Here is a 17,606-nt window from a genome sequence, read left to right as displayed (position 1 = left end):
TGGGAAAGTCTGCTGGAGGGAGGGCCTCTGGGAATATTACCTTTTCTGTCAAAAGGAGAAAAGTCCAAATTAGTACGGCCCTTCCCCCCTTTTACTTTCTTCTTGCCTTGAACTTCAATAACATGACTGGTATTGCGAAAGCCATCTTGAAGCCAAATAATAGATCAAATTATTCTAAGAATGGCAGAAGAGAAATAAAAAGAGCCTGGGTCTTTCTTGACATTTCAAACAGAGATAACCAATGCCGATAACCTCCTTACTCTGGATTTCTTATTATAGGGGAGGAATAACCCCTAATTTTTAGGCCATTATTTGTTTGGTTTTCTCAAGCATGAAGGCTAATTCCATTCCTTGTTGAAACAGAAACAGTAAGTAAATTGGCAGGGCTGCACTTTGTCTGAATAGTGAAAACAAATGGTCCAGTAATAATGACCAAACACACTTGGAATAAGATAGGCAAGGTGGCTAATATCTATGACCCATTTCAGATTATTCTTTGCCATTCGTTTTACACATTTGTACTTAGGAAGAGTTTTCAAATTCTTGGGAAAGTTTCTTGGGAACTTGTCCACTGACTATAGTATCAGAAACCAAACTACTTTGCAAGCTCTTCCAAACGGCATGGAAACAAGAGAGGTTTGGGTGAAGCAATGATATTCGAGAAGACGGAAAAAAAGAATTGATGTTCTTACTCTTCAAAGGTAAGGAAATAAAGAAACAGAGTAACACACCTCCCTCAGTTACTGATCTAGAAATCTTCAGGTGAGATTCTGAGCAAATTCTTGATCCTCTTTAATCTTCTCTTCCTTGTCCTTCAACTTGCCATAGGGAATTCAGTATGAAAAATGAGTACTTCTTTTGCTTGAACTGTTCATCATTCATAATCATGGAGCCCAACAGTGAGCAGGCTATCATCTTTGTTGTAACTTTTGCATGATTCAAAACTGACCCTTTCATATATAGGTAGGGCATCTTCACAATTTGTAATTCACATGGCAAGTGACATTGGCCAGCTTGATATAACTAATCATCCTAATCCCCAAGGAGCTGAGAAGAAGCTAAGAGTTGAACTGAATCCTCTGTACGTCTCTGAGGCAGGAAGAGTTATGGGGACATTTAGACACAGACAGCCTTCCTTCCACGGCTTTCATAGCACACTGACAATCCATCTGCTTCCAGACAACCAGTCCTCAGAGCTGAGACTGCCATGTCTCCCACCACTTCAGGAACATACCATAGTTCCCAGCAGCTGAGCCCTATGAACAGACAACAACACATAGAGGAAGCTGAATTATCAGAGATGGGGTGGGGGTGGGGAGTGGGACACATGACAACAGAATAATCAGAAAAAGTTTTCAGTGAAATAGCGTTGTGGATATGATGGAAAACTTGTAAAATAATTAGGTCCATGTAAGTAGATTCTGTTACAGCAAACACACACAAAAGATTCCCGAAACTTAAAAAACCAAAGGAAAGGAGTAAGGTCATGCGTAGGATGTGAATTAGTGGCCTGAAAGTGGAAAAATATCTCAAATCATAGATCAAAATTAATTCCTTAACCAGAAGAAAATTTTTTTAATTACTTCCAGATGAAAAGAGCAAGTGACTTATATAAAGCAAAAAGATTCTGGATAGCATCAAATATCTCAACTGAACTAAGAATGTGATGATGTTTTCTAGGCAACTGGACAAACAGAGGTATAATTCCAAATACTATACCCAACCAAGATATCACTTACCTATTAGGATAAAAAAAGAATTGTGGCTTACCAGATTCAGAGATTATATTTTCCTACCTGAGGAAAATACTAAGAAGCAAACAAGATATTAATTAGAACAGAGACTTCAATCTAGAGGAAAATAAAGGAAGCAGAGGGAAATAGGGGTGAGCAATAAACCTTAATGTGTGTTTGTGTGTATTCCCAAGAGCTAGGGAGGCAAACTAAAATGCATGAGACAGTCCTACACAATAAATAAGGCCTCAGGAATAAAAGATTTCTTAGCCAAGTTCCATCTAATCTTTAACAGGTAATTTCAATGACCACTTATTTAAACAATTCTAAACTACAGAAAAAGATGAAAAGTTCCCCAATTTATGTTATGAAACGGTATTCTTAAAAACTTTTTATTGAATATAAATATATATATATACACACAAAGAAGTACACAAGTGTGTAAGTTAGATGAATTTTCATTAACTAAACAATCCACCATAAACAGGCATTCAGATACAGATAAAACATTACTAGCACTCCAGAAGTCCCCCTCAGACTTCCTTTCAGATACTGTCTCCTCCACTACCTACTCCCACTGAGGATAAACTTTCCTGACTGCTAACAGCACAGATTAGTTTTGCCTGTTTTTGTACTCTATATGAAGGAAAGCATATAGCATTCTTTTATATCTGGCTTTGCTTTTGGTTTTGTTTTTTTTTTTGGCCGCGCCGTGCAGCTTGTGGGATTTTAGTTCCGAGGCAAGGGATTGAACAAAGGCCCTCAGCAATGAGAGCTCGGAGTCCTAACCATTGGCTTTTTAGGTTGATCATAATGCTTCTGAGATTCATCTGTATGTTACACATAGTTATAAACTGTTCATTCTCATTGTATCATATTCCATTGTATGAATACACAAAAATGTAACATGTGGATGGACTTTTAGGTAGTTTCATATTTGAGTTTAGGTAGTTTCATATTTGAGGCTATTTCTAATAGTGTTGCTGTAAACATTCTAAAACATATCTTTTGGTGAACATATATATGCATTTTTTTGGGTGTATGCCTAGAAGCAGAATTACTAGATTCCATGGTATGAATATTTCCACTTTAGTATATTCTGCCAAATGGTTCTCCAATAAATTGGAAACTGTTTAAATGAATGAAAATAAATTTGCATTCTCACCAGCAGTGGGTGAGCCTTCTGATTATTCCCATATTTTGCCAAGCTGCATAATTTTTTACACCTAAAAAAATAATCCACTAAAGAAATCTACAGACTAACCTCACTTATGAATATTCATGCTAAAGTTCTAAATAAAAGATTAGCAACTAGAATACCGATTTATAAGAAAAGAATAACACATTATGACCAAGCAGGCTCTTTATTAGAAGCAGACAAGAGTGGTTTCACGTCAGCAACTCCACGCATAACCCAGCGAGTCAACAGATGAAAAGAAAGTAACACACAACCACATCAAACGATGCTGAAAAGGCATTTGATAAAATCAGCAGCTATACCTAACAAAATCTCTTGGTAAAACAGGAAAGAATGTATTTAAATAAGATGAAGATTATTCTAAATATTTCTAAATAACTAAATACACAAACTATTTCAGCTAAAATCAGTAACAGACAGAGATGCCTGCTATCACCATTATCACTCAACACTATGATGGAGTTTCTAGACAATAAAGATTCTAGAAATGAATCTGCCAAACACTGCAGAAAACAAGTTGAGTTATTTTTCTGTTGTCATTATATTTCTAAAAATCCCAAGAAACTCTGGTGAAAACTGCTGAAATTAATGAGAAAATTTAGTAAGTATATATAATAAAGTTGTATACAAGATAAGTACACAGAAAAAAACTCCATAAAGGCAGGCTTTTCTTTTATTTATAATAAGCCTTTGGAAATGGAAATGGAAAAAAAATCATTCACAAGAATACATTTAATAAAAAAGATACAAGACTTAAATGAAGAAAACTCTCAAATCTTACTAAAGTTATAGACAAGATCTGAGCAAACTGAAAAAAATACAATTTTCTTAGTTCTTCGAAGACAATATCATATCAAATTTCCCCAAATTAATCTGGAAATTTAATGCAATTTCAAACCCTAAGTGGATAAAGTGGTCACAAACTTCAAGTGGTCGAGAAAAGCAGTAAAAAGAACAGAAGGCAGGAGTGTGAGAAAACGCTCTGCCTGATCATTTTATAAAACCACTGTTTACAAACAGAACAGAAAGCCACTGTAACTGAATCCTTATGACACTGCCATATGTAAAGACAGCTAGAAGTGAAACAGAATAGCATATTGAGAAATAAATCTCATACCTGAAAATTTAACATATGACAAAGTTGGTGTTTCAATTCACTGGGAAAAGATAATTTATTTAATAAAGGGTGCTGGAACAATTGGTAACTCACTCAGAAGAAAGTAAAGTTGCATCCATAGCTTGCATTGTATACAAAAACAAATTCCAAATGGAGTAAAGACAAATGTATAAAAAACAAAAATAAAATGCAGAAGCCATTCCAGGAGACTATACTTGCCACTCAGGGGTTCGATGCCAGCTCCAGGAAGATCCCACATGCCATGGAGCAACTAAGTCCATGTGCCAAAAAAAATAAATAAAATAAAATAAAATGCAGAAGCCATTCCAGGAGACTATACTTGCCACTCAGGGGTAAAGACCTTAAAACAATACAGGGGCTTCCTAGATGGCGCAGTGGTTAAGAATCTGCCTGCCAATGCAGAGGACATGGGTTCGATCCCTGCCCCAGGAAGATCCCACATGCCATGGAGCAACTAAGCCTGTGAGCCACAACTATTGAGCCCATGTGCTGCAACTACCGAAGCCCACGTGCCTAGAGCCCATGCTCCACAACAAGAGAAGCCACGGCAACAAGGAGTCCGCGCACCGCAACTAAAGAAAGCCCGCGCACAGCAATGAAGATCCAGCACAGCCAATTAAATTAATTAATTAATTATAAAAAAATACAGAATACTTCAAAATGTTTATATATTCACAAATGTCTATATTTTGAAAAACAAAATATTGGATATATACTAATATAAAGTTTTGACTGGGAAAAGATATTATCAATATTGTCAAGACAAATAGATTTGGAGAAAATCTGCAAATAATAAGAGAGTTTACAATACACAAAGAGCACTTACAATTTTTTAAAAGAGTGCAAATATGGGCAAAATGTTAATAAAAGTGAAAAATAAAAATGAATTAAAATTTTAAATGTGAATTTAAAAATACAAATATACAATTCACCTTAAGAGTGAAATCCAAATGGCTAAGTTTTCTATGGAAAAAGTACTTACTAATGTGGTTAATAGCTAATAAGAGTTAGAAAAAAACACTTGCAACCAAGAGTAGGATGTAATGTAATATACAAATGTAATATACAAAAAAGCTCCTACAAACTAAATAAAAAGACAAACACAAGAGAAACATGACCAAAAATATGAATTAAAATTAAAATGAATATAAAGATACAAATAAAAATATGAATATTTATGGTAGCAGAATTCTAAGATGGTCCCCATGATCTCTGGCCCTGGTGTTACTCCTATGATAATGCTACATTTACAGGGCAAACGGCTTTTGCAAGTGTAACTAAGGATACTAACCAGTTGACCTTAACATACAGAAATTATCTGGGTGCAGCTAACCTAGTCACATGAGCCCTTTAAAAGCAGAGTCTTTTAGGCTGGTAGCAGAAAACAGAGCATGAGAAAACAAAGCATGAGAAGGATTGGATGAATGCTTGCTAGCTTTGAAGATGGAAGGGACCACGTGCAAGGGCTGGAGTGCAGCTTCTAGAAGTTGAGAACAACCCTGGCTGACAGCAAGGGAACAAGAGACCTCCATCCTACAACCATCCTACAATTCCAAGGAATCAAATTCCATCAACATGAATGAGCTTGGATGTGAATTCTTCCCCAGAGCCTATAGTTAAGAGCCCAGCCTGGCACAGACCTTCACTTCAGCCTTATTGGAAACTAAACAGAGAGCCCAATCAAAGCCTGCTTGAAGTTCTAACCCACAGAACTAGGAGATAATCAGTGGGTGCTGTTTTAAGCGGCTAAATTTGTGTTACTTTGGCATACAGAGATAGAAAACTAATACAACAGGTAATTTAATTATGAGTGAAATCCAAATGATCAAAGAAGATATGGAAGGTTGTCCATATTTACAGTAGTAATGAAAATGCAAATAAAATAACACTGAGAAATCACTATACCCACCACCAGACTTTTTTTTTTCCTTTCTTTTTCTTTTTTTTAAAATGCTACAACAGCTTTTGCTAATGGGTGTAAAGGGTAAGAGTATTTTTCTACATTTACTGATGGAAATAGAAATTGTCTCAGCCTTTTTGGGAGACAACCTGTCAACATTTAAAAAACTTAAATTTACATATCCCTCAACCCAGCAATCCTACCCCAGGGAATCTATTCCATAGAAGTGAAATCATCATGGTCATGAATGTGTGCACAGGCACAATTACCATAATAGTAAAAACCTGGTAACAAAGTAAATGCCCTCCAACGTGGGACAGGTTTAATAATCTCTTCATCATCATACAGTATTACCCTGCATTAAAAAGAATGAAATAAGAGCTACAAGACAGACTTGGATCTAAATACACTGTTGGATGAGAAAAGATACGGAGGATATACATGATCCCATTTAAAGCAAAGTGACCCACCAAAAAAGTCTCATTTTATTTATATAAAATTGTGTGTGTATAAGAAACTTAAAAGATATATATATATATATATATATATATATATAGACCTGAAAGGGACTCAAAAGACACATTACATTTTAGAAGTTGCAGAGTAACTGTAGAAAAAGACAAAACCCTGTATGTAATATTTGTGTATACATATCTGTGTGAGAATAAAGATAGATATATCAGGCTGCTACAAGGGAGGTGGGAGTGAAATGGTATGGTGGGATATTAGTTTTGCCATTATGCATCTTTATTATCTCATTTATTGCTCTTTTGTGATATTCTTTTAATTAATTGTATTAATTTAAATCATAGTACTATTAATTTGTATCACTTTTAATCTGAGAAACATCAAATCATCTCCCTTCCCTTTGTTTTTCCTCAGTACTTATCACTAATATTCTATGTATTTTACTTATATTATTTGTTGTTTGTTTCCCCCAACTGCAGTGTCAGCTGCAGGTAAAGGATTTTGTCTGTTCACTGCTGAGCACTAGCACCTAGGACTGTCTGGCACACAGCAGGCACTCAATTGTTGAGGAAACTAATATTTTATGCGTAACTTCTTTCGGGCTCCTCCTGATGTTCATTTTAACCTTATTTCTCCTAAAAACCTGGTATTTCAGAAGCTATCAGCAGTCTGACAGAATTACACAATAAGAAGACTGAATTTAGGGAGTGAATAATACTTATTTCTTGGCTGCTCATTACCGCCTGACATTTTATCAGGTGTTATATATCTATTATCTCAAGTCAATCTAAGTAGGCACACAGATGAGAAACCAACTCAGATTAGATTACCTAAAGTCTCACGAACAATAAATGTCCTGTGTCCGGGCCAAAATGCTGCTCTTTCCTCTGTGCTATACTGACCATAAAGGAATTATATTTTAATAATTAAAAAAGAGATAATAGTTCTTACATAATATATAGGTTTAATATTATTCTGAGATTTATTTAGTTGAATATTTCATAGTCACATAATTCACTCTGTTGATGATTCTATTAATGATTTAAAAGCCATTTGATTTGTATTTGTTAAATATAAATACCCTGTCTCTAGTTGACTCTTTTTGTTCCTCAATTAAGCTGTTCAGCTCAAGGCCTCAAGCCTCCTGGGCCCTGCTAGAGTGGTAGCAGCAAACCAAGACAACACAGAAGTATTCCTAGGAGAGGTGATAAACATTAAGATAATCACCATCAAATCTTCAAGATAAAAACAGCTCTAAGAACATCCTGAGGGATTTTGTCCTAGACTCTTCAACTCCAAAGCAAGCTCCCCAAAGGAACGCCTTTCTTGACAACCTTCTACTGGAAGAAGCTTCTGACTTCTTTGGAGGAAAAAAAAAAGCCAGTCAGGAAGAGAAGGACCATCTGAGGGTCACAAGGGAAAAGAGTGGTAGACAGTCTGGGCCCAAGACAGTCAAGGCAGGGTTAGGTTCCAGGCTGGAGAGTTCCCTGTCAAGGGATCAGAGGCCAGTGGGCTGGTGTTCAGGAGGTCAGGGGGATGGAAGGGACACTACAACAGGGCTCAGAGAGACCTGCTACTCCCCCACATGCTTTGCTCAGTTCCAAAGCTGCCAAAATTGGAAGTGCATAGCAGAAGAGGGTGCTACCTTGGGCATTCTGTTGCCACCTTCCAGGTGAGATCCAAATTCCTCCCTAAGGAGGGTGCACACCTCAATCAGCTCCACAGACCTAAATACATTTGAGATCTCCTGGGGACTGGCAGGGATGCTCCCCCCCACCTTTGTTTTTGATGATCTGTATAGATTTAGAGTTTTAAAATGTGTTCTCTGATCACTCAGCCAATAAATATTTATCAAGTAGTTTCTATATGGTAAGGCACCAGGAGAGGTGTTAAGAGGAACATAAGAAAAACAAACATGGTCCCTGACTCAAGGAACTTACAGAGACAGCAGTAAACAAATAACCATCACCTCTTATTTTCTTAGGTGACACGTGAGCAATACCTAATATGTAAAGTCTTAGTTGAGAATGGGGTTAGAATCAAGGCATTCAGAAGAAAACTCTTCACTAACTGCTCCTCATGCTTCAAAAAGAAAAAAAAATTCCACAAGATATTGAAAGATAATGTATGTAAATTAGACCTATTGTATGTTCCTTGTCAATCTTAGTACTCCCAAAACAATTTCTAAAATTCACTCAAAATAAAATGTGATTATCTGCAGAGGCAAGCTGTATATATCCTGCATACATCGAGGGTATAAAACTGCCTGGATCTACAACCTTGAAGTTCAAAAGTAAAATTATTTTTGCCTACAGAAAGCAATGAGGTTTAGAAAGAGAAAAAAGGTCTGCTTGCAACTGCAAGTTCTATGGTTGTTGTTGTTTTTTTATTATAATCATTAGATATATATTCCTAAGTATCCTAACAACTATGAGAAATAAGGAGCTTATTGTCCTGCTTGTCTAAAAGGCTGACCAAAGGAATAAAAGCAAGTCTGATTGTTTTAGAGTTGGGAGAAAAGAAAGTCTGAATGTTTTAGAGTCGTATTTCTTCTGACCCTGAGATATACAAGGAAACTGAACAGGTAATATTTCACTGAAAAACAGTTTCCAGTTATATGAACTGATTATTAAATGGTATTTTGGTTAAACATGCATACTTTCAAAATCTGTGAATGGCAATTGGCAGAATCTAACTTTCACCTTGTTAGCTCTGAAGGGACACAACATTATTTATGTGGTACACATGCTCTATCTTAATGTTCCATTCATTTTAACAATATCAAATGCACAAGGCTCCACGGTTTACCTGCAAGCTATGTATAAAAATACTGCTTTTCTAGTCAGCAATATACTAAGATATTTACCACATATGAAAATTCCTAGATGGCACTTGAATATTGGTAAGGAGCAGGGGTCAGGAGTGTTATCCATAAACTACTGTAAAAAGATACATGAGACCATTGCGTTCTTTTTCTAAAATACACGAGTGAAATAATTCCATCAATAGGATATTCTGAAATATATGGGCTCAAAGCCTGTAGAAAAAGATGTAAATATCTCTTAAAATGCTTCTAAAAGCACAAAGTCATTCAAAACAGAACTTATTCTATAAAAATGACTCTATCTTTTCATGAGATTACCACTTGGCTACATCAGGACATTTCTTACATGTCTGGCCTTCACTCTGCATACGCAGATGGCACAGCATACCTGGGCCTATGTTAATACAGCTTCCTACAATATAATAAAAAGCTATGTTGTCTGACACTTTAACCAAGGGACTCCTGGGTACTTCTGATGTATTTCCCCCAAATCTTTAACTTAGATGACAGGAATCAATGACAAAAAAGCAGAACTGGAACCATTCACTTTTAGAGATCAAAGGCTCTCAGAGGTCATCTTTCCAAGCCATTTAAAGAGAAAGGAAGGCAATGGGTGATAGGTCCAGACCAGAGGCTAACTGCTGTTTCCTTTTTAGCATGATACGTCTTTCCCACACCCTCACCCAAGTTACCCAGCACCCTAAATAAATTTTCTGATGAATTTCTTTTGCTCTAAGGTAAGTTAATCTTATTTATTTATGAAAAATGACTGCCTTGTTCCACTTCTGTAAGGAAGGAGTAGGTGGATGTCAGTATACATTAACATTCCAACACACTATATAAACCACAAGCTGCTTATATTCTCAACACATGCTTACCATAAAATTTTGCTTTCCAAGCATGCAGTTTCATTTTTTGTTTTTCAATTAAAGGAAGTTTTTCAGTTTGGGAATCCTCATTTGTGAATGATGGGTTTCCCTACCATTACCCTTTTTTTTTATAATGTTTTTTAACGGATGTCTATGTTCTTTTTCCTACCATTACCCTTAATTTGATGATGCTATTATATGAGGTAATTCAAAAATATCTTTGGTTTGAGGTTATAGACTGCAAACCTGATACACACCCTGGATCTTGTAAGGGCATGAAAAAGTTTGGCACTGTGAATTAATAATACTAACTCTAATACTCCAAGTGCTATTTAACAGATGTTTTGCTGTGGGTTCTCCTTTATATCACTGGATTAATTATCTCTTTAAAGAGGCACACAGGAGAAGTCAAAATGGAGTTAGCATCTGCACCAGTCTTCCTGTAAGGTGAATGGCTAAATAACCAAGGACAAGAGAATTTTCTATGAAACAGACCCTTCCAACAGGAAGGATATTGCAGATTTTATTCTCCCAAATAGTCAGATCCTTCTTCAAGTCTGACCAAAAACACTATTACCTCTAGTCTAATAACAACTAGGAATAAGAAAGGGCTTAGGGTTTTGTAAGATCTAAGTGAAACTTAAGGTGAATAATTTTCTGTTTGGCGACTTTTGGATTCTGTTTGGTTTTGAAAGTATACAAAATATACTAAATTAAAATTTGTGTTTCAGAAAATATCGAATCTAATTTTCAAAGCTGCATGTCAGTGCTTCTCCACAGAACTAGTGTCCCCATCACTGTAAGTGACAGGTATAGCTGAGAAGTAACAAGTGAAGGGATGTGTTATGGTTATAGTGCTTGAGTCAAAGGGTGCTACCAGACTTCCGGGTGTTTCTGGGGAATATTCTAAGTGCCAGGACAACCTAGGACCCCTCAAAACCTCAGTGGTGCCCTTTCAAAACCTAAAGCAGGTTAGAATACCATTCTGAACCTGGGCTGACCCTCGAAGATCCATTCATCCATGAAAAACTTTTGGAGTCCTCGACCTTCTGAACTAGATTACTCTACAACACCTCCAGCAAATGATGTCTCAGTCCTCATTACAAGGAACTAAAGGGACATTTCTGACACAACTGAAAAATGTGTACATACCAAAGAATAGAACACTTATTACTACAGCAGCATACAAAACATCACAGAACAGTGGACAGTTTCAAGGACACCAGAAGAGGTACCTTTAAGATTCTATATTGTATTGTGGCTCCAGATTAGAACAAAGAGATTGTGAGTTGAGTAGGGGAAGCCCTTGAAAAATCATGTTGATCTGAAGGAGCAAGAGGTAGAAGGCTTATGCTTGTCTGTTAAGCAGCCAAACAAAGAAAAAATAAAAGCATATTAAATTTATACATGTATGTGTAATTTTTTAAATTATGTTACTGAACATTTGAGAAAAAATATACATATGTCCCTGAAAGTATCATGATTCAATCGTGTGGAGTATTTTAATTTCACTGGCTTTCCAAAGCTCCAAACTCCCTAATGATAAATTTCTCCACCATCCTTAACAATGAATAATTAAGATTGGTTCATTACTTTGGATTCACATCTACTTTGTCTAATACACTTTTATTTCTCTGCTCCCTTTTACTACCTCCCCCCCAAAACAAAATCAGGTTGTATTAAAGTATTTTAACTGCAAATCCACTAGATTCCAAATCTGACATATATTTCAATTCATGAGACATCTATAGCACATTATCTATATTTGTACACTTTATTTAAAAACAAATAATACACTTAGAGCCACCAAAAAAGGATATCTTAGTTAGCTTATCCATACCCTGATTTACAAAAGAAACTTCTTGCACCACAAAAATTAGCATTTGGATTCATTTACATTAATTGATATTATACCTAAATTTTAAAATACCTGAAAGATCAAACAATCCGGCCCAGAGATCACCAGTTGGAGGGATGAAGGGTTGGAGAAAAGGAGTTATTTATGACTCTGAACTGATGATGCCCTATGGTCCGCTCTAGTAAACTGAAGTTGAAGAAGACATAAAATAACCGATAGATTACAGGATTACAAAGAAGTGGTTCCTCCTAAAAACAGGTATTAGATCATATAGTTGGGACAGGTATAGGGGATACCTCTTACTCTGGACTGGAAAAAAGCTATGTGGAGAAGGGGGTTGTATTTGTTTCTCACAAGAGGCAAACTTCAGCCAAACAATGAGAAGAAAGTAGGGAGGGTGGTCTGTGGTAGACTGAAGGCTTTCTGATTGCTGATAACACCAAATTTAGCAGCTCTCTACAAGTCAACTAAAATACCATTCTCTGAGACATTTTCAGAGAGGAGCTAACACACAACCAGGGAAAATCATTCTAGGTTAACAAGGCACTCACTGGCTCACAGCCTGTTAAAAACCCAGGCAGATGTTAGAGTTAATCTAAATTAAAATGAACTTTCTTATCAGAGGGATGACAGGCATGTGGTCCCAGTTAAATCAAATCTAAAGCTTGACTAGCAAAGATCCAGAAAATTCTGACCCTTAAGCACCACTTCAGGAATACTGCTAGAATAAATAAGTGGGATCTAGAGATTTGTTTGGCTTCATATTTGCTTTTTTTGGATTAAAAAAAAAAAGATGCAACCTGTTTAATACTTTGTGAACCTGGTGTCCCTTACAATGACATCGAGATCCAGTTGGATGATAGATACATGGCCAATTAAAAAGCTTTCAGTGGCAAAAGTAGAATGATTCAAATCATCTACCAAGGACCCAACCTGTCCTTTGTTTTTAAACACAGATATGTTACTCTTCTGGAACTTCCTCTAAAATGAACTTAAGGAATTGATACGTTTCAGAAAAATATACATACAATTTCTGTCAGCTACTGCTTTTGTACAGCCTGAATCCCAGTGTTAAACAAAATACTGCAGTTATATAAATAACTAAACAAGTAACATAGTAACAGAGGCAACTTCTGAGTAAATAAAATTAATGATTATGTACTTAGTAGCCTTGAAATAGCTTTCAAAGAATAAAGTAAGCTAAAGAAAATTATACTTAGAGCTCTTTTCCCATGTAAATCAATAACAGTTTGGCTCTTGGTTGAAAACATCACAGAGACATATACTAATGAGAAACTATCTCCAACTCACTACCAACATTGATGATAAATTTTAAGTAATTCTTTCAAAAGAAAATCAAAATTAATTCTAAGCCTTTCAATCTGATTTGTGACATCTTTGTTCAATATAACTAAAATGACAAAGCCTGAGAAAAGCACCAACACAGATTTTTAAATTGCATCCAATCATTATTTTAGATGTCATAAAGATCTGCTTGAGTCAAAAATGGCAGCAATGACAAAGAGGTAGATATGAAAGATGCCATTTAAATACTATTCTTAGGTGGAATTTTAACTAGTTCAGGTGTTTAATTTAAAAATAATTTTCACTAGTTGAATCTTCATCACATAAGAATTTCATGACATGCTCTTATGTAAAGGGGAAATATATGAAGTACTAAAAAAGTGAGCCTGTAAAAATTACATTTACTTAGCCAACATTAATGAGATTCCATAATTTTGGTGAATCAATAATTTCTCCTTTTACCTGAACTTGACTTATAATGAAAGAATAGTTATTTTCTTCTCTACTGAAATTTCTAGGAATTCACATTCAAAATTCTTGGAAAGTATTTATGGTGCTCAGAAGAGCACGAAGACAGAGCATGAAATGTCCCCTGAAGTCCTAGAAGTTGAACAGATACATTAAAAAGACATTGATGGTCACAAATCAGGACCTTCACAGATTGGCAAACACTCACACTCTCTCACACACACACGCACACACACACTCTCACTCTCTCTCACCCCTTCCCCCACAAAAAAACTCAACCCTCACCCTCACTGTAAGGCTGCGTTTGTATTTTTTTTTAAAGGCACCTCTCTTTCTCTAGCTATTGCCTTCTTGATGATATCTGTTTTGTCAAAAATCCTGAATGTTCAATGGAAATAGTTCAGTACTGAGAATGGAATATTTTTCAATTCACATTTGAATAGCCAGGTTTTCTTACATTCAGATTTTAATAAACTAGAATGACAGTCTTTAAAACAAGCATGCTAGCCTATAATGAATATAGTATATACAGGAATTTAAACATTTAGAACTATATATTATACTGCAAAAGCAAACAGCACAACACTCATCATACTCATCATTACCTGCTGTGTACACTACCTCCAAAAATGAAAATACAAAACAGTAAAATGCACCTATGGTATTATATATATATATATATATAGTCTATATATATTATATATATCCCTACAATATATATAATATATATTTATAAAATATACATACATTTTAGACATTTTCAAATAAATCTTCATCATTATCTCCAAAAGAAATTTATAGCAAGAATATTGAAGGAATGAAAGTCAGATAAACAAAAATTTTCTCACAAAGTTCATTATCGGTGATGCAGTTCAATTTCCCCCCTTTTAGTCATAACTAAAATGATTATAAAAGCTAAATACTTTGCATAACTAATTATCTGTTTAATGGCAAAAATTGCTAAACTTGTTCCATAGAAAAATACTGAAGGTCATTATATCACTTACGTTAAATATCTGTCTATGGTTAGAAGCAAATGAGCTCCATATGACAGCTGGGTTTCAAGAAGGGTGCTGCAAGCTCCCAGAGATGTATCCATAGCATATGAAAATAAGGCAGGGACCCACATCTCCTGCTGATTTTCATACTATTCCAATACATTTCATCCAAAATATTTACAAATCAAGCACTATGAAAGCATTTCAATGACTGTTCAAATCTGGAATTTGTTCATTTTGTCAATTTTCATTGAATCTCTGATAGGCTGAGGGAAAAATTAGATACATATATATGCTTCTGTCTGGTTGGAAGTCAGCTTTGGCTCATTTCTAGGCTGAGACCATAACAAGGTTAGTGGAGAAGAATCTCTGTTCCTGGGTACAATCTCCAAGAACACAGCACTGGCTTTCTAAGGAACTTTCAACAGCTCCATCATTTGCACTACAGTCTACATATCTCATGGTTATTTTCCACTTAATTAACAGAAAAATTTCAACCATGAGGCATAAAATGTAGGTGAGGAGAATGTCTTGGTTTTGAGAATTCCAGTGACAGAAGTAAAGCAGGCACTGAAGACCTTGGAAGGTAATTAAAGCAATAACTGGCAGAACAACAGCTTGTAGTCATCCATCACAAATATGCCAATTAAGAGCACCTGACTGGAATTTTCCAGTTTTCTTCTACAAATGTTAGATCAGCAACATCATTTATTTACTTTCTGAAGAATCAAAAAAGGAATTCACCAAACACAATGTGGAACTTTATATCTGTACGGGAATATAAACATTTACCTGGTAGCTCATATTCAGGTCAATTCATTTGAATGTATAAAGGAGTTCCTTGAGCCCACTGTTAACCAAAGCACAGGTGAAATAACAAGGTAGCTGTGTCAAAATATTAAAGCATATCTGTGTATCAGTCAAGCAAATTTAACACAGGTCTTTAAAGAAAATTTGCCTACATACTGCAGAATTCTAGAGGCAGATAAGCAAAAAATTTAAAAGTAAAATTGCCAATTAATATCCACACTATCATGATAATACTTCTTTAGGGAGCAGATGTACATATTATCAGAAGTGCTATTGTTATGATAATGGAATATGTGGGCATAGGAATGCAGAATTATATCAAAAGGTTAAAAATATGGATATGGATTTTTTTTTTTAATCTGAGAGCCTATTAAAAATACATTTTGCTGAAAATTTGGGTATTAGTATAACATTTCTAATTTCCAGATTGGTCTCTGACATTTTGGGCAAACAAGAACAAATGTGAGGAGATGTGGGAAGTTGCAGGGATGAGGTCCTTTAAGACATGGTTTTCCCCAGAAAGAATATTGATTCACTGCCCATTAACACATGCTGTGTATTTCAATTAAAAACTGGAGGTGGGGTAAGGAGAGGGAGAGAAAGAGAGAACCCTTTAGCCAATATTATACACTGAACTATTCCATCCAGATTTCCAAGAGGTTCTTCTTCTTGGAGGTATTAATAAGGGAACGTCTGGAGAACAAAACACTTGCTTTATTTAGTACTTCTGAAAAAGCAGCTGCCTGAGGTTAGCCATACCCTTTGGACTATTAAAACATAATAATTATGAAATATTTTTGGTAGGTGTCAGATAATTTGAATATGAGAGACAAAGAAGAAAGTAGAGATCAATTGAAGCATGGTTATGTGGGTTTTGATAAATGAGTACTTGCAAATAACTTCCAGCTTTTCAACCACTGAAAGGTAAGATTTCACTGATATGAAATAATCACTCTGGTAGTATAAATATCACATGAATAAAGTGAATTTTAAAATTAATAGAAATTATTATAAAGATATGCCCTCTTGCCATTAAAAATAAACAGAATCTTAAACCTGAATAAGTTAAATCCTCTAGTAAAAGGAGACTCTTATCAACTATTCTTCATAATGGTGAGTGTTTTTGACAGCTAAACTTTAGAATGGTACCAAATCTATTTTCAAAAATGTAATACAATATATAGAAATCTGCTTACAAACTAAATATTTGTTTAGCATTTCTGAATAATAATATATTTAACATATTATTGCATTTCTTTTTTTCCCTCTAATAAGTGAAATGTTTTGCCAGGTGCTTTATGAGAACAGTTGAAAGGAGAGCTAAGTTAAAACCTCATTTTAACACTGCCTGGTCATTATGTACATAGGGGTTAGTACAGCAGATATGATAAAGATTACTGTTTTGACTACTTAATATATTTAACAAGATTTCTCAGGGGAGAACTAGGACTAAATTTCCATTCTTCCTCTACTCATTCCCAGTCATCAAGCTTTTTTTAATTATCCCTTGTAATGTGCCCTATTTACTCAATAGGAACAAGCTAAACCTATGTTTTTCGCTTAGGCCTGCCTAGCGAATTAGAACCACCTCAGAAATAAAAGCTTCTATTTCGGGAAAAATTTTAACGTTTTCAGGCTCACAGATTCAGCTGAGCTTGCAGCAACCTGAACAAACCTTAGTTTTAGAAAACAGTGTACGAACTGCAAAACTATACTTTAACAAATGTTCTCTGTGCTCCTTCAGCAGAACAAAAGGGTTGGATGGGTTGATTCTTGCCCTGGTCTTCTATATCTCTTTTGTGCAGTTGATTATTTATAAACAGCTAGAAGGTAAAGATGATGCATTGTGTCATACAAAGACTTTGGCCAGTGCATCAGCCCCAGCACTGGCTATATAGCATTTGGATGGGTGGAAAGCTACGTCATGAATTGATTCTTCAAATTTTTTCCGATGAGCTGTGAATTCTTGGATACACGTCTTACTTTCTAGGTTCCATAAACGTATTGAACAGTCATGACCTATATCAAAAGAAAAAA

The 17,606-nt window shown here is 35.4% G+C and overlaps 1 protein-coding gene across 3 annotated transcripts in view; it reads right to left on the bottom strand.

The window, feature by feature from the left end:
• Positions 1–1,795: 1,795 nt before the first annotated feature.
• Positions 1,796–17,606, bottom strand: part of STRN (striatin) — a 110,670-nt gene continuing 94,859 nt past the window's right edge. The window contains exon 19 of one of the 3 annotated variants that reach the window (XM_057740540.1): positions 1,796–17,588. In XM_057740540.1, the coding sequence (XP_057596523.1) occupies positions 17,419–17,588 (170 nt within the window). In that variant the 3' untranslated portion in view covers positions 1,796–17,418. The remainder of the gene's footprint in view (positions 17,589–17,606) is intronic. The other 2 variants (XM_057740539.1, XM_057740538.1) reach the window with 2 other exon arrangements.

The sequence above is a fragment of the Hippopotamus amphibius genome, chromosome 7 (assembly GCF_030028045.1).
Source record: "Hippopotamus amphibius kiboko isolate mHipAmp2 chromosome 7, mHipAmp2.hap2, whole genome shotgun sequence".
Taxonomy (NCBI): Eukaryota; Metazoa; Chordata; class Mammalia; order Artiodactyla; family Hippopotamidae; genus Hippopotamus; species Hippopotamus amphibius.
The sequence above is the reverse complement of the archived record's forward strand: the minus strand, read 5'-3'. Positions and strand labels throughout refer to the sequence as shown.